We start from the raw sequence: 21776 nt of genomic DNA on the forward strand, positions 1-21776 counted from the left end.
GCAACCACTCTCCCATAACCCTCAAAGCTCTCTTGGAAGAGCGTGCGAGAACAAGCTTGGTGAAGGCAGGAGCAGCAGACTGCATGCCCAGAGCAAACTCGGAGGGAGGAGAGAGAGGGGTTGCAGACACAAACTGTTCAGGATACAAGTCCCTGAACAAGGCAAGGACTTTACGAAAGTCTAAGGAGGGAGGCGTAGACTTGGGCCCTTCAAAGTCGGAGTGCGGTTCATCCAAATGTGCAGCTTCGTCATCTGATACTCCATCATCCGAAAGCTGAGTAGGAAGTGGCAAAGGCAGAGCAGAAAGCTGAACGGCTGAATCCGGCAGTACGGGTGCATGCGTAGCTGCTGCGGATCCAACATCATAGCGCTGCTGGTCAGTCTGCGAGCTGGCAACAACAAAAGCAGAGTGCTGGTGCGTGGGAGGGGATGCGGTGGGTTGCGGAGCATGCTGTATGGTATGCGGAGCATGCTGTATGGTATGCGGAGCATGCCGCATGGGTTGCGGAGCATGCCGCATAGTGTCAGAACCCGGCAGCTCTACAGCACCTTCCCACTGCTGATGCGGTAGCTCACGCATGTCAACGGATGGTGCGACAAGAACATGCGTCTGGCAGAGTGGACTGCGCATCGGTGGTGGAGCTCTCACAGGTGGAGTGTGGGAGCAGGCAGCCGCAGTATCTGCTGAGCGCACAACCTCGGCGGGTTGTAGGTTAACAGGTGCAGTGTCAACCTTCTCAGCATGATACTCCTGCATGAATGCCGCAAGCTGAGACTGCATAGTCTGCAGCATGGACCACTTAGGGTCTACCGTGGTTGGAGCAGCAACAGACGGAGCAGTAGCCTGTTGTGGAACCACTCTACCTCTCTTGGGAGGTGTGCAGTCATCGGAAGACTGCGGCGAGTACGAACTGACCCAGTGGCTACACCTGGGCCGTTGGACTCGCTCGGAAGGGACCTTACGCTTGAGCGGTCGTGAAACCTTGGTCCATCGTTTCCTCCTGGAAACTTCTTCCACAGACGAGGAATGTAAGGGCTCATTCGTCTGTTTGTGGATGGGACGATCTTTGACAGATACGTCCGCAACCACTGAGGATACATCCGTGCGCTGATCAAGGCCTGCCGAACCCTTTGGTCCTTCGACATTGCTTCTCCCCTGGGCTTGGGAGCTTGCAAGAGGTCCCGGACTGGGAGGACGACTGGCACGCACAGATGTACCCTCATGCGCAACACTGACACTGACACTTTTCACATCACTAGCACTGATAACACTTCCCACTGCACTTTTCGCTTTCAGCTCTTTGACATCTGCCAAAAGCTGATTACGGTCATTAGCCAATGACTCCACTCTGTCACCGAGAGCCTGAATGGCACGCATCATATCCGCCATGGATGGCTGAGCACTAGTAGCAGGTTCGGGAGTCACCACTACAGGGGAAGGAAAAGGTTGAGGGGCATGGGGAGAGGAAAAATCCACAGAGCGAGAAGAACTCCTCCTGATTCTCTCCTTCTCTAACCTACGTGCATTTTTAAGGAATTCGTTAAAATCGAATTCCGAAAGCCCAGCACATTCCCCACATCGATCTTCCAATTGACAGGATTTACCCCTACAATTGGAACAAACGGTGTGAGGATCTATAGAGGCCTTCGGAAGACGCCTAGCACAAGCCCTAACGCTACACTGCCTGTACTTAGGGACTTGAGACTGGTCAGACATCTTGAATTTGTAGAAGTAGTCAAGGGGGAATTCCAAAATCTAGCAAAGTTCGTTAATAATTAATCCAAATTAATTCCAAAAGCTTGCTAAGCTAATGATAAAGCTTCCTGAATAGCGAAGGCTAAACTCTAGAGTGAATACATCACCAAATCGTGAACAACAACTCCAGAATCAACAGCGTATCCAAGTAGGTCTTGCCGGCGGCACGACAGAGGAAAAATTGAGTTCTTGTTGACAAGAAGTACTTGAGTACCTACTCACAGATGGCGCTGTTGTGTACACCCCCACCTGTATAGCGATCGCTGGCATATCCCGACCGTAGATTTCTGTCGGGCAACGGAGTTGACAGCTACATGATCATCGGGTAAGATTAATATTGAAAAATAGTAATTAAAGTTTGCCAGCCAACGAAACCTTTCCACAGTCAAGGATAATAGGATCAAGGTGTTGCTACATTTTTTTTCAAGAGGGTTTACGTATAAATGGGGAGCATACCTAGCCATTGTTATTGGATCAATTATTAGTCACCTGACAAAGACATGAGTTCATTATATAGACTCATAAGGTACAAGTTGTATGAGCTCCTATTAAGGAACATAGGTGCTATGATGCATGGATTTCTTTTAACAGCAAAACTGAAGTTCTAAGACACTTACTGACTCAAGTTTTTCCATCTCGCAAAGAAAGATTCTCCATTCATATCAGTCGGTTCAAAGAATTTGTTACAAGAGAGCGGCAGGCGTAAAGTTAATCTCTGAGGAACATTGCCATATGTAAAACTAACAGCCAAGTCCGGTAACCCTGAAAAAAATAAAACAACTTTGAGAAATTGATGTATAGTATTTTTTCCTCATAATTGCAGATACATAAATACATAAAAAATATAAACATGAAAATAACTATACATATTAACTATAAGTATTATTGTCTCCAGACCTAAGAAAATTTAAATACAAATTTTCCTAAAATAATGTTTCTGTAATAAGTTATTTGTACGAATCTCTTTACATTATAAAAGTACACTTATCACCACCCTCAAGGTATTCTACAACTTGAGAGTTCTCAATTCCTAATTATAATCTAAGTTACTGTGTAAAAATGCTAAATATATTTTCCCCAAAAGACAGTGTTGTGTAAAACAAATTTGTAAAGACAACACTCAATTTTTCATTACAAATCTATTACTTTAACCTAGTATTTTTCTGCAATCGAGATTCCAAAATGCATCAATTAATTTGGAAAACAAAATGATCAAATGTTAAGTTAGTAAATGAACCTATGAGGAGGTTGATAGGGACCTTAAAAGCTGGCCCCTTCCTCTTCATCTTTACACAAGCCAGGTGGTAGAATGTATTAATGATGAAGGAAGAAGCCCTCCAAAAAAAGAGACATTCCTGTCTTTGATATATCTCCAGCAAGAGGCTTTTTTCTTGAGGAAAGATGGAGCTAATGACTCAAGAGAACCCACTTTTGCACCTTTTTACCCTGTTGCACTTTAGCATAGACTCCTTTAGACTGGGCCCGGTGAAAAAGAGACCAGCATCTTCCATAAAATTCCATCAATCCATATACCAAGGCACTTCCCCCAATTTTGGGGGTTAGCCGACACCAACAATGAAACAAAACAAAAAGGGGACCTACTCTCTATGTTCCTTCAGCCTAATCAGGGACTCAACCGAGTTCAGCTGGTACTGCTAGGGTGCCACAGCCCAACCTCCCACATTTCCACCACAGATGAAGCTTCATAATGCTGAATCCCCTACTGCTGCTACCTCCGCGGTCATCTAAGGCACCGGAGGAAGCAGCAGGGCCTACTGGAACTGCGTCACAATCGCTCGCCATTCATTCCTATTTCTAGCACGCTCTCTTGCCTCTCTCACATCTATCCTCCTATCACCCAGAGCTTTCTTCACACCATCCATCCACCCAAACCTTGGCCTTCCTCTTGTACTTCTCCCATCAACTCTTGCATTCATCACCTTCTTTAGCAGACAACCATTTTCCATTCTCTCAACATGGCCAAACCACCTCAACACATTCATATCCACTCTAGCCACTAACTCATTTCTTACACCCGTTCTCTCCCTCACCACTTCGTTCCTAACCCTATCTACTTGAGATACACCAGCCATACTCCTTCACTTTATCTCAAACACATTCAATTTCTGTCTCTCCATCACTTTCATTCCCCACAACTCCGATCCATACATCACAGTTGGTACAATCACTTTCTCATATAGAACTCTCTTTACATTCATGCCCAACCCTCTATTTTTTACTACTCCCTTAACTGCCCCCAACACTTTGCAACCTTCATTCACTCTCTGGCGTACATCTGCTTCCACTCCACCATTTGCTGCAACAATAGACCCCAAGTACTTAAACTGATCCACCTTCTCAAGTAACTCTCCATTCAACATGACATTCAAACTTGCACCACCTTCCCTTCTCGTACATCTCATAACCTTACTCTTACCCACATTAACTCTCAACTTCCTTCTCTCACACACCTTTCCAAATTCTGTCACTAGTCGGTCAAGCTTCTCTTCTGTGTCTGCTACCAGTACAGTATCATCCGCAAACAACAACTGATTTACCTCCCATTCATGGTCATTCTCGCCTACCAGTTTTAATCTTCGTCCAAGCACTCGAGCATTCACCTCTCTCACCACTCCATCAACATACAAGTTAAACAACCACGGCGACATCACACATCCCTGTCTCAGCCCCACTCTCACCGGAATCCAATCACTCACTTCATTTCCTATTCTAACACATGCTTTACTACCTTTGTAGAAACTTTTCACTGCTTGCAACAACCTTCCACCAACTCCATATAACCTCATCACATTCCACATTGCTTCCCTATCAACTCTATCATATGCTTTCTCCAGATCCATAAACGCAACATACACCTCCTTACCTTTTGCTAAATATTTCTCGCATATCTGCCTAACTGTAAAAATCTGATTCATACAACCCCTACCTCTTCTAAAACCACCCTGTACTTCCAAGATTGCATTCTCTGTTTTATCCTTAATCCTATTAATCAATACTCTACCATACACTTTTCCAACTACACTCAACAAACTAATACCTCTTGAATTACAACACTCATGCACATCTCCCTTACCCTTATATAGTGGTACAATACATGCACAAACCCAATCTACTGGTACCATTGACAACACAAAACACATATTAAACAATCTCACCAACCATTCAATTACTTCAGGTATAATCTGGCACAATTTTGGATCATAAGATGGTTTTCATAATGAAATACTAGTTGTAACTTTAGGTGTGAAAAAAGGTTAAATAACTTTTATATGAATTAATAGGATTTGAATACTTAAGCACTGTAGATAAGTATATATAAAAACACATTTCTTTTTATGCATGTAAAATAAAGACATTTTTCAGCTTACAAACCTAACACTTAAAAGTTCCCTTTATCCACTGTGAAGTTGTCAGTCAAACTATGAAATGTGCTCAATACCTTTTAGTCCTTTATAAGTATTCCCTTCAGGCACTGATAGGTTAAGTAACAAATCCTTTCTTCTGCTAGTGCCATTATTCAAGGACAGCAAAGGGGAGAGTTATGATATAAAAGAGACAAGACCTTCAGGTTATGGCCATAAAACCCCCTGAAAAGGAAAAGTTCACTGAAATCTACCCTTTCTCAAGGGTAACATCAGAGTGAAGCTTGCTTACTCTCTTAGAGGTGGCTACAGCCAGGAAGAACAGTCTGATGGGTATTGTCTTCATAGTTGCCTTGGGGAGAGGCTCATACGAGTGTCTGGAAAGGCTTCTCAACACTAACGAGATTCTAGCAAGGATGTCTACCAGTTGGCTTTGGAGAGGTTTGGTGTAAGTACCTCAGCTCTGAAAGGTCCCAATCACTGCCAACATCTAGGCTCTTACCCCTCAAGCCTTGGGTGGGGCCTGACCTTTATCCTTTAATGGCCGATATGAACTTCATAATCTCTCAATGCAAGAAGAGGAAGAAATCTGTTAACGGGAACAAAAGACTTGAGTGAAAAAGTACCGTACAAGGTAACAGTCTTCCTCCTCCATGGTGGGATAAAAAAACCAACTCTTCCATCAACTCTCTCTTAGGCAAGCTATCTAAAACCTTAAGTATAACAACTGAGAGCCTCATGTCCACCAAGTTTCTAGGGTTATGAAACCTGTATGTCAGGCTGTTTCAGGAGTTTCCTTCATAAGGCATGGATCTCAGGATTTCCGTCACTAGGTTGTAAGGTGACCAAGTTTTTGGGTTGAGAAACCTGTGATGTCAGGCTGTTAATTCCCCCCATAGGGCATGGATCTCAAAATGTCCGTTACTCTATTTAATGTCCACCAAGTCTAGAAACTACTATTGGGATCAGGACAGGGAATGAGCTACATGAAAGCTTTATAGAATGTCCCAAGCTTTTCCATAATCTAGTAAATCATGTGGAAGGGTAGGAAGGTGTAAACACACACATCCTCCCACTTCTAGAGCATAGCATCCAAGAGCCATGCCCTTGGGTCTGTTGTGGGAAGCGATTGCCACCCTGCTTTCTTCCACCCCTCTGAAGATAAGCACTGCAACTTTGCATAAGACCTTTCAAGATGGTGCCTTCCCTGGCTCTTTAAGTATGCTGTAGGGGTGGTATTACCTACCAGGACCTCAACAATTTGAACTAAAAAGGAGGGCTCAAACACTTGAAGACCTAAGCATCAAGCCCTAGCTCTTAACAAATTAGTGTAGGTGCCTTTCTACCTCCATCCAAATGCCACTTGCTTGCAGGTCTGATAAGTACACACCTGACCCACCTGGAAGCCTCTATGAATAAGAGGATCCCTGGTTTGCCCTAGGATTCCTAGCCCCACTTCTTTTGACTGGCACCAGGAGGATGACCGGCACCAGAAGGTTTGCAAGCACATCTGTCACGTAGGAATTGAAAGAAGCATATCCTGAACTTGTTGAAAGAGACCAGATTTTAAGAAAATAGTTTTCCAATTGTCACTTGCCATTTTTTCAGGGGAGTCGAGTGCCTTAAATGGGAACAGAGATTTGAGAAACTTTAGTTCTCTGTTGAGGACTTCAGGTCTTAATGGTTCTTACGAATGTAAAGGCTAATCAACAGTAGAGATCCAACAAGATAAGAGAGATTTCAGGGTATACAGGATCAGTTAGTCATTCACATACAGGCAATGTTGAGTCCCCAGCCTGTCCTAGGGAATGAGCAAGATGTAGATAGCTACCCTTATTGTAATGTTTAGAAGTCTCTCACACAAGTGGAGAACTATTTCTTTAGGGAAAATAAACTACTATGTCCATCATCCTAATATTCAAGAGGTCCTAGAAGGAGAGATGCTAAAAACACTCACCGATTTTCATTAATCCTAGACCTTCCCAGCTTTAAAGGAAAGGAACTTCTATTAGCCTTTTGTAAAACAGCTTCATCAGTAGGAAACCATTGTTTGGCAAAGTTAACCTCAGCAGTTTTTCTAATCAAATCTACTCCCCTGTCCTTTCCAAGCAAGTATATAGACTAGGGCCAAACTCCTCCAAGGAATAGAAATTAGAAACCCTTTCTAGGTAGTAGGTTGGCCAGGGCACCAGTCACCCATCAAGATACTACTGCTAGAGTTATGGAGTCCTTTGACTGCCAAACAGCACTGCATTGAATCCTTCTCTCTGGCTACAGTTCACGTTCCATTTGCATATATACACCGATTAGTCTGGTCTTTTCTTTACAGATTCTCTTCTGTCCTCATAAAACTGAAAACGCTGAGATTACCAAACTATTCTTCTTCACTCAAAGGGTTTACTACCGCACTGTAATTGTTCAGTGGCCACTTTCCTCTTGGCAAGGGTAGAAAAGACTCTTTAGCTATGGTAAGCAGCTCTTCTAGGAGAGGAACACCCCAAAATCAAACCATTGTACTCTAGTCTTGGGTAGTGACATAGCTTTTGTACCATGGTCTTCCACTGTCTTGGGTTAGAGGTCTCTTGCTTGAAGGTACACCCGGGCACACTATTCTATCTAATTTCTCTTCATGTTTTGTTAAAGTTTTTTATAGTTTGTATAGGAAATATTTGTTTTGGTGTTGTTACTGTTCTTAAAATATTTTAATTTTCCTGGTTTCCTTTTCTCACTGGGCTATTTTCCCTGTTGGGGCCCCTGGGCTTATAGCATCCAGCTTTTCCAACTAGGGTTGTAGCTTAGCAAGTAATAATAATAAAAAAGGTTATTATCAACAAGTCTTTCCCAAACTAGAACCTGCTTTGTAGATGTTGACTGGTAATACCCATTTTGAAGAAAAATAACAAATTTCGAAATAATTTGTATTTTTCCTAACATACAAACCTGGAGCTATTTATAGTGTATACTTTCGGCGCAGCTGAAAGACGAGCCATGATAATTTTAGCGAGGGATAACTACCCCATCCGCTAGTTAGCGGGTGGGGGGTGGGGTAGATTGGCTACCCCGCTCACTCACACCTCTCGGCTGAGTAACCACTTTGCTTTATGGCAGGACTTCTCGGGGGACAGGGTGGCGGGCCAATTTATATAAATAGCTCCAGGTTTGTATGTTAGGAAAAATACAAATTATTTCCAAATTTGTTATTTGTTCCGACACAGATACAAACCTTAGCTATTTATAGGGTGACATACTCTTACGAGGGAGGAAATCCTCACCAACTGGCCTTGGTCATGACCCGGGGTCCTCTCTATTTTCGATTTGTGATCGATAGTAGAAGGGACCCTACCCTCGCTAAAATCAAGTGCCGATATGAGGTAATGCACTGATAGCAGCCTGCAGACGCTTCTGTGTGAGTGGAACTAACAGTGTGGCTTGTCTTTAACATAGGAACTCTAGTACAGAACCTATTGTTTTTAAAGACTTACCCAATACCCTCCCTCTAAAAGGTATTGGGGACGTAACAAAGTATTCTTCTATACTTAGGAGGAACAAAGGAAATGGGTCTTACCTGCAGCAAAGTGAGGTCAGCTATGCTGAGGCTTGCGGAGCTGTTTTCCCCAGAGGGGAGAAGGTGAAAGGAAGAAAGGAGCCAGGCATTCTTACTCATTCACCCCAGACTAATCCGGGTAACCTCAGCCCTCAACCCTTTGCTACTTGTCCATCAAGGAGCCTGAGGTGTTTAGACCATTTGTTGTGCGACCACCACAGGACCAATGGAAAATGTCTCCATGTTCTTGTGGGTTACGTCTTTGCAGGTAGTGGACCGTGAAGGTCGATTGACGCTTCTACATGCCCTTAGAGTATCTGCACCACAGAGTAGTTTCTTGAACGCCAGGGACGTAGCAACGCTAGTAACGTTTTGAGCTCTGGGTCGTAGGATGGAGGAGTGTCTAGATTAAGAGTAACCTCAATTGCCTTCCGATCCCAGAGGGGAAGGAAATCCTTGACCTGACCTTCCCCGTGCTGGTCAACAGTGCTGACACACAGGGGCGAGCTGGTATCGTTTTTAAGGTAACCCCACAGACTCCTCACCGGGTAAAACCACAGTTGATGGGTTTCCGGTTACCGAACGAAGACACTTTATTCGAAATGGAGTGCACTTAGGGTAAAGCACACTCGGATTTGAGTCTTGGTAATCCACTCAGGGACGCCGCTGAGGATTACTTCCCCCCGTCTCCTAGGGTAGGAGACATCAGAAGTTGGATCATACAACACATAAACTCTCTCTGTCAAAAGCCCAAGTGAGTAGAAATGGTGTCTTCCCTGTAAGGAAGCGATCGGCTGCTGGGCCTACGGTTCGTAGAGAGGGGCCTTTAGAGACTGAAGGACCCGAACCGCGTTCCCAGGATGAGGTTTAGATCCGACGGGGGACAAGTTATCTCACACTTGCATAAGTAAAGGCATCAATGGGAGAGAATCCCCTTCCACGACATCAGTCACAAAGGACCGCACACTTACCTTGGAAGACCGACGCTGAAAAGTGTCTGAGAAGCTTAGACATCTTTTCCGTAACCTGTTGCGAAAGGCCTCTCTGAGAGGGGTGGTGTAGGATCGTCCCAGGCGAGAAGTCGAAGCAAAGCTAGGGCTTAGGAAAGTGTTAGCATGTGGCTGCTTGGAAGATCGTGCCGTGAAGGAAGATCCCTCGGAACTCCGTCAGAAGCTGTAGAAGGTCCAGGAACCATTCTGCAGGTTGCCATAGCGAAGCTATTGGAGCTCCATAAGGAGCTGCAGAAGGTCTGGGAACCATTCTGCGGGATACCATAGCAAAGCTATTGAAGTCATTGATAAGATCTTGCTTATCCTGACTTGGCTGAGGACTTTTTCACCAGACCAAATGGGGGGAAAAAACAAGGCACACCTCTAGGCCGCCCCACCGATTTTGGAATACATCTTGTTTGAGGGCCTGGGGAACGGTCGAGTGGGAGCCTGAAGATCAGGGCCGCTATGAGCATAACCACAGTCGGGGACCCCACAAAGTTAAGACTTTGTTGGAAGATGATTCCAAGACACTAGGAGCCCACTATCTGGGTGGTTTTGCAAGCACATTCCTATACCAGGAATGATGCGAGCAGATGGGGGCAATTAGTTGTCCTCTGTACATCAGAGGCTTCGTCCTGCTAGATGGTTCTCTAAGAGAGATGAATGCTGGTACCTTTCTGAATCGGGCCAACGGACAAGGATGGAATGGGAGTGGTATATAGTAATCAGCTGGGAGTGTAGAGTGACGTATCAAGTCACACCTTTGGAAGACCCATCCTGTAAAGGAGGGAAGTCGACCATAAAGTTTTCAGAAAACTCTGGATCGCGGAAACAGAGAGATTCGGATGAGAACCTAGGGGTTCAGAATCATATTTGTGCCGAGAACCAGCAGGAACCCTATCGCTGATTCCTGATGGAATTTCCAGGAATCATGTTACGTGACCAGGATCCAAAGGAACTGTGTCATAGTTACCTGTAGAGATTCGTAAACCCTTAGGCAGCAGGTATCCCTCTATCATCAGAGTAAAACTCTTGATGACGATGGGCGCGCGCCAACAATTCACCAGACGAGAGTTTGAAAACTCTGTCATGAGAGTAAACCTCTTGTGCACTCGTGAACACTTCGAGCAACGAGAGTCCGAAAACTCTCATCATATAAGTATGGCTATGATCACGAGAACCCAAAGGTTCAGCGTGAACAGCGTTGTGAGACCCCGAAGGGTCATAAGAGTTGTTCGCTCACTTCAACCGATTGTGTGCGCCTCGTTGTTCGAGCACGCCAAGTTGGTCATGTGTGCGAGCCAAAATGGTTGTGCGCTCCAATAGGATCGTGTGTGCGCGCCAATATGGTCGTGCGCTCTTGCGCCGAACTGATGGTAGGCGGAAGGGAGCTCGTGCGCGGGCCCTTCCTGATTGCGCACCTTTTTCGCGCTCGTGGAGCGCATAAGGTTGTTCACTCACCTGGCACGTATAAGGATCCTCGCGCACATGGTGAACAACAGGATGTTCGCGCATATGGCCCGCCACGATCGCCATTTTGCTAGCGCCAAGACGGTCGCGCACGCCAAGTCGGTCGCGCGTGCGACCGGGCTCGCCAAGTCGGTCATGGGCGCAAGAGCTCTCAGGTTGGTGAGAGAACTCACAGCTACGCTCACCCGAAGGTTCACGATAGCTTGTGTTGTGTGAACGCGAACAATCAACACAACGAGAGTTTGAAAACTCTCGTCATAAAAAGAATGACTCTGGTCATGAGAAACCAAAAATGTGAACTGTGTTGCGCGAACCCGAAGGGTCAGCGCAACGAGAAACCGGAGTTTCCCTGTCACTAAACACCTTAGTGTCGGAGTGACTAAAGTTACGAGAGCCCAAGGGTTCTGCGTGACTAATGTTACGAGACCCCGAAGGGTCAGCGTAACGAGAAACCGAAGTTTCCCTGTCACAAAACACCGAAGTGTCAGTGACTAAAGTTACGAGAGCCCTAGGGTTCAGCGTAACTAATGTTACGAGACCCTGAAGGGTCAGCGTAATGAGAAACCGCAGTTTCCCTGTCACAACACACCGGAGTGTTCAGAGTGACTAAAGTTACGAGAGCCCAAGGGTTCAGCGTAACTAATGTTACGAGACCCCGAAGGGTCAATGCAACGAGAAACTGAGGTTTACCTGTCACAAAACACTGAAGTGACAGAGTGACTAAAGTTAAGAGAGCCCAAGGGTTCTGCATAACTAATGTTACGAGACCCCGAAGGATCATCGTAACGAGGAACCTAGGTACGAGGGCCCGAAAGTTCGCCGTAACTGAAACTCGAAGGTTTTGAGTGGAGTCCCGAAGGACTCCTACTGTCATGAGAACCCGCATGATCAACATGACGAGAGCCCGAAGGCTCAACGATCACACCAGCCCAAAGGGTGATCGAACGAGACCCCGAAGGATCGAGGAGAACCAGCAGGTTCAAGATAACACCTCCGCATAAGAGGTTTGTTCTCCCGAAGGAGAAAGTCGCTTAAGAGAAGGCTCTCGCTCCGCCCCTGAAGGAGAACCATAAGCGTAACGGGGGACCACCGATGCCCAGAGGCGTTCTTCTCTCGAGGACGAGAGACTCGTTACCCCGAAGGAATAACCTGCTTCGGAGAAAGCTCTGCCACCGCCCCTGGTGGATCACCAAGCTCCTCCAAGTTATTTCTCGCGAACAAGAGGGAAGTTCTCCTGAAGGAGATTGCCTAAGACAAGCTTTCTCCCAGCTCTATGGGAATAAAGTGTAGGCGTAAAAAATCTCTCTCACGAACGAGGGAGAAGTTCTCCCGGAGGAGGATATCGCCAAAGACAAGCTTTCTCCCAGCTCTATGGGAAAAAAGCGTAGGCTTAATAATCTCTCTCTCGCGAACGAGAGTGAAGTCCTCCCGAAGAAGGACATCGCTTAAAACAAGCTTTCTCCCAGCTCTATGGGAAAAAAGCGTAGGCGTAAGAAACACACTCGCGAACGAGAGAGAAGTCCTCTCAAAGGAGGACATCGGCTAAGGCAAGCTTTCTCCCAGCTCTATAGGAAAAAAGCGTCAGCGTGAAAAATCTCTCGCGAACGAGAGAGAAGTCCTCCCGCAAGAGGACATAGCTTTCTCCCAGCTCTATGGGAAAAAAGCATAGGCGTAAACAAAAATCTCTCTCTCTCTCTCTCTCTGAGAGAGAGAGAGAGAGAGAGAGAGAGAGAGAGAGAGAGAGAGAGAGAGAGAGAGAGAGAGAGAGAGAGAGAGAGAGAGAGAGAGAGAAAGTTCCCCTCGCAGGAGGAACATCAAGTTGAAGGCTGACAGCGAATGCTACCTCGTGATGAGGGTAGCTCACGAGCAACCACATGGAGCGCAGGATAACGAACACTCGGATAACGTATCACTCGGCCTTGTGTTCTACGTCGCTGTTACCTGTGAAAAAAGGAAGTTGTTATCAATTACAATTCATGCTCCGTTGCACAAAATACACAATTCGGGGAATAAGTCACCTTCCTTGTAAGATAATTCCTCGAAAGGGAGCTGAACTGTTATACACTTTAAGTAATGAAACAAACACACGGCAGTGTTGAGAACCTGCCAACCATCAGTCGTAGGGTAAGGCGGCAATGACAACTCCCTTACAGCGGAGGCAGTTGGATACGATGTCAACAGCAATTAAAGTTACACGTATCTAACAACGTATATTTCCATTTATACATATATACACTAACCCTTTCACCCCCAAAGGACGTACCGGTACGTTCTTGCAAAACACTATTAATTACATATTTTTACATATTTTTGATAATTTTATGAGAAACTTCAGGCATTTTCCAAAAGAATAAAACCAACCTGACCTCTCTAGGACAAAAATTAAGCTTTTTAGAGCAATTTAAAAAAATTATATAGCAAAATGTGCTCGAAATTTAACCTTATGGTGGGGGTAAAAGGGCTAATATATAAATAAGATAAATGAAAACACAATAAAAACAAAAAATAAAGAAAAAATATCAAGGCAAGTCTTTGCGGGAGAGAAGGGCAGCATGTCCGTCCTCTACCAAGCCAAAAAGTAAAGTGGTTACTCAGCCAAGAGGCTTGAGTGAGTGGGGTAGCCAGTCTACCCCACCCCCCACCCGCTAACACTAGCGGATGGGGTAGTTATCCTTAACTAAAATTATCATGGCTCGTCTTTAAGCTGCACCGAAAGTATACCCTATAAATAGCGGAGGTTTGTATCTATGTCGGAACAAACCAGGCATACGTACTGTATAAGTCTGGCATAACCTGCTCCACTAAAGGAGGATTAACCTCATGAGCAGTTCTTCGAATCTCCACTACCTTTAGTACTGATAAATTAGGTTAAAAGATTCCAACATTCTTTCAATATCTCTTATGCTCCTCATTTCAGCCCCAAGTTTCCTTTTTCAATAATCCAAAACTACTAGCCCGACTTACGTTTACAGATACGTCCTGAAGGGAAAGAGAAGCATCATGGAATAGGGTACATAGATGGAGTGACCCCGCAAACTAATCTTTCTCTCCTACTTTTCAATCTAATTTCACTCATTATAAAATTAATTATTTTTCGATAAATCATCAACTCTTAATATATACATTATATATATAGTAAAACTCTCTAGTCTGTACTGGTAAAGAACATGCTAATCCTCGGCAATCGACAAGCTGTACACCGAACTTGTAAAAATAGAGTAGAGTGAGCCAATATTAGCTAATTTACTTCATTATCTGCACAAATTTGTTAAAAAAGCCATAATTTCTATTCATAAATAAGTGAGCAGAAAAAGAACATAGCTTATAGCCAATGTATAGCTGTGACCAGCCTTTAAGAGACCTCAAAGAAACGAGAAACCACAATGCAGCGACTGACGGGGGGAAGCCATTGTTTACATAGGACAAATACCTAACTGCATCTTTCTAGAGGGATCAAAGGGTATTACCTACATCTCTATACAGTAGTTTTGATATTTTGATATTTTTTTTTTTTACTGTGGTAGAGATTTTTACACAAAGGGAGAATAGCAAATTACCTTTCAAGAAAGTTTAATTGAAATATTTTAAATATTTTGTAAAATTTTCATTCTTAATCAATGAAAAACTAGTAACAAATGGCCGTGCAATACAGTATGTCCAATGGGGAGTAGAAATATCAGGGCAGATTTCGTCCAGTGGCACTCATAACAGTAAAGAATGAACAGAACGTAAATTCCAGTTATATTTTATTGGCTTTATTTCTCATCCACTATTTATTTCTTTTTGTAAACCACTTAATTTCAAACCTTAAATATTATACTTACCACTGAAGTCTTCAACGCATTCACAGTTGACAAGTTGCTGAACTTGTGCCCCAGCCTCAATAGAAGGCTCTACTGGTTTAACTTGTACCGTAACTTTTCCTTGTTGTCCAGGACCCATGGACACACTCGGTGAAAAGCCCTAATTAGTAAACATAAGTTTAATTAATCTCATATGATATCAATAATCATTTTCATCAAATTTAAATGATATAAGTTTAATTTTCTTTTAAAATAACACTAACATTTCCTATGGTAATTATGATATTATAAAATGACAAAAACCATTATAAATAGAACCTACACTGAAATACTTCTTTTGAAGTGTGTATAAAATGGCAAAGATCTGAATGACTATATATGGTAGGAATTATTGCACAATTAAACATTCAGGACACAAACCTGCAAAGGCATGGAAGTCTTGTTGCCATAAAAGACGCCTATCCTTCCAAGGTTTTGTCTGAATTCAGACTTTATGCCAATCTGAATTATATCATTCTCGTACAAAACACCATTATTTTTACACACAAACCTGCAACAAACAAATACGAAATATTAGAACATATCATCCATATATTACATAACACTAAAGTATTTAATTTTAATTAGAATTTCCAAATTCACCAAGAATGTTTGAGATTGATAATTAGTATTCAACTTAGTGGTCTCAGGTCAAATGTTGAAAAGTTAATAAAAGCACAAGTTGCCATAACTTTTGTTCTTAAAGAGAGGTGAACATTTTGGTAAGATTAAGGTGAACATAGACAATAAGGTGGGAAGCAGCAAAAGAAATCACATGAAAAATAAAGGGCAGGCAGAAATTTTAGGTGGGTAATGAAGAGTTGCTGCAAAGAACCTCCAAGTACTGTCTACAAGATGGCAAAAAAGTAACATTGTAAACCAGATGCGAGAGAGTTACTGTTATCTACCTTGTGCTCAACCTTTTTTTTCAGGAATCTGGCAGCAATTGTAACAGTCTTAGGGCATGACTCAACCCTCTGACTCTAAACCTTAATCTGTCTGACTTTTGCACAATAAGATGGTATAGTTTTCAATCAAAAACCTTGGTATTTGTGAATTGAATAACTCATAATAAACAAAAATCTTTAATGCTTCCTTGAAAAATTGTATACTAAATATAAAATACAGTGAAAGTTTATACCATAAATATCATCCATTTTCACTAGTAGGCTGGCTTAAAAAATATGATTATCTTTCGTCAGTCAACAGATAGTTCTTAGTGGACTGTATCACATGAGTATGAAAAAGTAAAAAAATTTTGCATTTCATGACAGTATTTTTTGTACTTACTTTTCTGTTTTAATTTCAGGTGCATTTTCAAATTTATTTTATCAATTTCTGTTACTTATTGTCAGCTCATCTCAGTTTACTGCTTTCAAGAATAGGTGTACCTATTTCTATGGAGCAAAAAATAAACACAGGATCTCTAGTAGTATCATATCCTTACTTGTTCAAAATGTGTGAGGAGTTTTGTATATTTGAATGCAATAAGCAAACTTTCCCTTTCTAGGTTTTTTTAATTTGCAATGTTTTCTAGTTTTATCTGGAAACTTTGTGAATAAGCAAACTTTCCCTTTCTAGGTTTTTTTTAATTTGCAATGTTTTCTAGTTTTATCTGGAAACTTTGTGAATAATCGTATTCCCACCACACCGCACATACGAACAATAAAAGTTGTTTGTATGATGTTTAAAACTTAATTATTTGAAAATCAGGATAGTACCTTGCAGTAAACTGAAAGTCAGATTAATCCATCACTCACTCAATATCCAGCAATTAAAGTTTTTTAAGTGTATCAATAACCTTAATGTATCAAATTACAATTTACATAAAAATAAATTGGGTTATTATTCAGATTAGAGTACAATGAAGCCTTACTTTTTAATGTTGTCCACTGCACCAGATGATGTCACATTGGGCGAAGAGGAAGAAGTTCCGTTATGAGTATTTGTGTTATTGCTGCCCCCATAGAGATCTCCCAAAACATCAACCAAAACACCTGTTGGCAATAAAAATATAAGCTAACTGGACTAAAATGAAAGAGGAAGACTATTTTCAAAATTAATGAAAAATACTTTTTTTTATAAATATCTAAAAACCAAGATATATTTACCTGCAAGCTAACAAGACAAAATATACTTTGAGACATTTGATAGGACAATATTTTCGTTACCAAAGGAAAAGTATGTCACATACATAAATGACTCACACTCTTCTAAAAAAGTTCTTAATAGGAACCAAAAGAATACTTATTAACCACATGCATGAACCTTCATCTTAAAAAGGTAACTGAGAAAGTACAATGATGAAGCTAGTAAAACAAACTTTGTAGCAAAACAGATCTTACATATATATAGCTTCAATATATTACACTATCTTCCGAGATTTGCAAGCCTCAAACAATAGGACTCAGGTTTTTTCCCAGATAGACCAAAGAATGGTAGTAGTCTCAATTTGCAATTTTCACAGGGTTAGGTAATAAAGAACCACCATGAAAATTTGGTGGCACAGGGTCAGTACCCACTGACCACTAATTACAAGTGGTTGACCAACACCTTAAATAATTTCAAACAATTTTTTTTAATAATACTCTCACTGTACAGTAATTTATCCTACTATAATTGTATAGCACAGCAATATGGAAACACTCATTTTTGCTATTCTTTCTTCATATACAACTATAACATCCTTTGAATTAAATACTACTAAATTTTATTATATTCTCTGCACAGTCCCTAATCCTTATATTTCAACTACTGTACAGTATTCAATTGGATTATTTCTTCTATAATATACAGTATAATACCCCTATCTAATTTGTACCATAATACAATTTCCCTCAACCATCTTATTACATTAAATTCAATTTACTATATATTTATTTTCATTCCTTTCAACATTTCTATCCATTTATTTTCAGCTTATCTCAATAAATTAATGATATAATTACTTCTTGTATAAATAAATCACCTGCACACTTCCTGGTCACTGTAGTTTAAATAACTAAAACAGATACAGGAATTTTGTGAATATACTTCAGCAAACTACATTACTGTATATAACTTCTCCCATTCTCCATTTTCTATTTCCTTTCCATTTTTGCTTTAAGCAAAAACAGGGGCAGAATTTTTCCTACGTACCATGGGGTAAACCCTTGGTTCCTTTCCTGTGACTGGAGCCTCTGGTGCCTTCCTCCATATTTATTCTTAAATAGATGTCAAGAAATGGAATGGCAACTCATTTGATACTGGTATACCTGTGGTATTATGCTTTTCTACTCATCGACTTTTTTAAGCCTTGAGTTACATAGGTAGTAGGTTGGAAGGGCACCAGCCACCTGTTGCGATACTACCGCTAAAGAGTTAGGTTTTTTTTTTTGACTGGCCAGACAGTACTGCATTGGATCCTTCTCTCTCGTTACGGTTCATTTTCCCTTTTGTCTACACACACACACACACACACACTCCGAATAGTCTGGCATATTCTTTACATAATCTCTTCTGAACTCTTTCACCTGACAACACCATGATTACCAAACAATTCTTCTTCACCCAAGGGATTACTGCACTGTAATTGTTCAGTGGCCACTTTCCTCTTGGTAAGGGTAGAAGGGACTCTTTAGCTATGGTAAGCAGCTCTTCTAGGAAAAGGACACTCCAAAATCAAACCATTGTTCTGTAGTCTTGGGTAGTGCCATAGCCTCTGTACAATGGTCTTCCACTGCCTTGGGTTAGAATTCTTTTGCTTGAGGGTGCATTTGGCACGCTGTTCTGTCGTTTCTCTTCCTCTTGTTTTGTTAAGGTGTTTGTAGTTTACAGGGGAGATATTTATTTTAATCTTGTTACTCTTCTTAAAAATTTTATTTTTCCTTGTTCCCTTTCCTCATTGGGCTATTTTCCCTGTTGGAGCCCTAGGCTTATAGCATTGTGCTTTTCCAACTAGGCTGTAGCTTAGCAATTAATAATAATAATAATAATAATAATAATAATAATAATAATAATAATACTATATAGTTATGGTAAAATTTTCTTACAGCCTAGTTTCTGCTCCCTTTTCTACTCATTGACATGTTAAGATAGTCCGACTAACGATAGTTAGGGGAAGTGGTTTAGCCTTCGATGGTAGTTTTTATCGAGTTAGTGATCTGGTCTTATTCTTTCATGCTTACATGTAATGCCAAGTAGTTGTATGATACCATGGGGTGAGGGAAGGTAAGCTCCCATCCTTATGAGGATCCCTAGTAATTATTTTCCTTTGGGAATTTTTCTATTACATATAGTGAAATCCAAGTGTAACCAAGTTGGGTGCAGTAAGCTTACCAACACAAGACGGTACCATATGCCTGCGGCTATTGTCACGGTTCACGTGTCTCTTGGGACAGGGCTTGGAGACCTAAAATTACCGTATCTGCTTGCAATGGATTTGTGCTGCAAAGAGCAGGGATCCATTACCAGCAGTCCTGAGTTTTATTTTTTCCTTTTCAAGTGGGTGAAAGGTTTTGCTAAGATCTTGGGTTCTTCAGAGTATATGCCTAGTAAGGAACTCGGAGATCTTGTCTACTCATCAGCATTGGAATAGGCAGATACGGGTTTTGGTAGAGAGGTAACAGTGGATCAGGCCCCCAACCAAACAGAAGAGCTTGATCTAGTCCCTGAAGGAGGCTAGTTTACACCAAGGGCCAACAAACAAGACTTCTCCCAGAAGCAACATTTGGCTACTTACCCTGGAGTTACCCAGCTAGGTAGTTCAACATCAACTTCATGCTTCCAATAGGCGGGCTACCGTGCCTCCTGGGTTCAGTCAGCGTGCATCTCCTGTGGATACCTCAATTATAGCCCCAATGGTTGAGGCATCAATCTGCTCCTCTACAGTGGCCCCCATACAGGTTATTTTGGTCCCTTAAGCTCCAGTGTTCCTCCTGCTCTACCCTGGGGACTAGGCAGGGCCTGGACCTTTGGGTTCTCATGCTTAGGAGAAAGTTCCAGTAGGTGCCTCTTCTCCTGATCAGTGTCTTTCTGGCTTGGTAACAGGAGGAATCAGTGAAAACAGCATCCGCTACAGACATTGAGGAGGGAGACCTAGTGAGGAAGCTCTGGAAATCAGGCAAGGGATGTGCTTGCAAGCCTGAATTGAATATTTTTCGCACTAGGGATTTAGATATACCCTTCAATGGTGTGTGGAACTTGAGAATTATGCTACATTTCCTCTATGATGGAGTATCAAGAAATAATCCCCTAGAAATTGCCTTCAGCTTACTACCAGAGGTTTTACTGTTGTTACACTAGTTTGCTCTTAACATTCTTGAAGATGTCTCTGTCACAGTCTTGTAGATTCATCTGTGTTATGGATGACAGTGACAGGCTAGAAGAGTTCCTTCCTAGCAAAAATGGTAAAGATTGGCTTGGGTCTATGAAGGATAAGTTGCTAAAAGGGGATTCCTCCTTATCCAATGAATGCTTCCTCTTTATTGGGAGTCTACCCAAAAATATTTGAGGGATTCATGGAGGTCTTTCTCTGAAAGAAATGGGAGGCTTGCATAGGTATATCCCAACAAAGACTGTTTTCTGTCCAGTCTTCAGCATCTCAAAATTATCTAGCAGCCGGCAGACACTAGCAACCAGCTGGCCCTGGCTCCAGTACTAGTGTTGATTCTCAGCGATGAGTCATGTTGAAAATTTTCTTTTTTATAAATCAACATTTTTTCTATTGAGGTACAGTAAATGGTTAATAAATATTTTAAAAGCATTATCATTTACCTACAATTTTTTTTCAAAATTATTAAGAAAACATGAAAACATATAAGAATAATATAAAAGATAAGAAAATTTACAAAATCTATTACTTGATAAATCAAATTGTGAATTACTTGTTTTTTCAATTAAGTGTCCAAAATTGCCTTACCATTTTTCAAGGCGAGGCAAAATTGGAAGTTTGTTATTCCAGATTTGTTAATTATTTTTTCATTTTGAACCTTCCTTTAGCATCATCTAGTAAATTTTTTTTAGAAATAATAATTTCTAGTATTATTGCTGAGAAATCCAAAAATGAACGCGAGGGAATTATTGGACAACCATATTCAACAATTTTTTTTAGTGGTAATTAATACTTTTTCAAAACCAAACATATTAGAATTTGCGAAATAGTAGGTTGGGCAATTTCCAACAGCATTATAGTTTTTGAAAATTATAAAGGGATTTTGACGAAGGGAAAATCTATTTCTGGGCGAGGGACCTGTGTCGCCCAGTGAAATGCTCCTTATAACACCATCTCTAAGGTATAAATACTGCTAAATATACCAGAGAAAGAAGATGCATGGAATGCCAGGTATATACCCAGCTCACTCATCCTTATAGGGTGTGGGTATAATAACTGGGGCGTGTTAAAACCACTATCAGAGGGCCCTTACCAATTAGTCTTCTCCTTCCTCAACATCCCCCATTACTACGAGGTGCCGTTCTCTACAGCTACTGCCCCCCTCCACCACTACCACACCCATGCTTCTCCCATCATTCCTACTAGCACCCCAAGCTTGGGCCAGCCTACGGTGATGAAAAAGGTGGTGGGTTCACTGGGCGACACAAGTCCCTCGCCCAGAAATAGATTTTTCCTTCGTCAAAATCCCTTTTCTGGGCTCAACCTGTGTCGCTCCGTGAAATAGTAACAGAGATTTGGTCCCATAAGCTTGGAAATACACAAAAAGTTAAGGAACTGAATGAAAAATAGAATAATTTAATTAAGTGTGTTTTACTAATAATCCTTAATATACCAATCTTTTAATTACAATCGAAATG

At 41.8% G+C, this 21776-nt stretch overlaps 1 protein-coding gene across 3 annotated transcripts in view; it reads right to left on the minus strand.

Annotated features, from left to right (window-relative positions):
- The window catches only part of AP-2alpha (adaptor protein complex 2, subunit alpha), a 92758-nt gene that overhangs the window by 22112 nt on the left and 48870 nt on the right, over positions 1–21776 (minus strand). For all 3 annotated transcript variants that reach the window (XM_068355066.1, XM_068355064.1, XM_068355065.1), the window contains exons 15-18: positions 16864–16984; positions 15369–15498; positions 14970–15108; positions 2374–2518 (exon numbers count right to left, since the gene is read on the minus strand). In XM_068355066.1, coding sequence (XP_068211167.1) covers positions 2374–2518; positions 14970–15108; positions 15369–15498; positions 16864–16984 — 535 coding nt within the window. The remainder of the gene's footprint in view (positions 1–2373; positions 2519–14969; positions 15109–15368; positions 15499–16863; positions 16985–21776) is intronic.

The sequence above is a fragment of the Palaemon carinicauda genome, chromosome 31 (genome assembly GCF_036898095.1).
Source record: "Palaemon carinicauda isolate YSFRI2023 chromosome 31, ASM3689809v2, whole genome shotgun sequence".
Classification (NCBI taxonomy): Eukaryota; Metazoa; Arthropoda; class Malacostraca; order Decapoda; family Palaemonidae; genus Palaemon; species Palaemon carinicauda.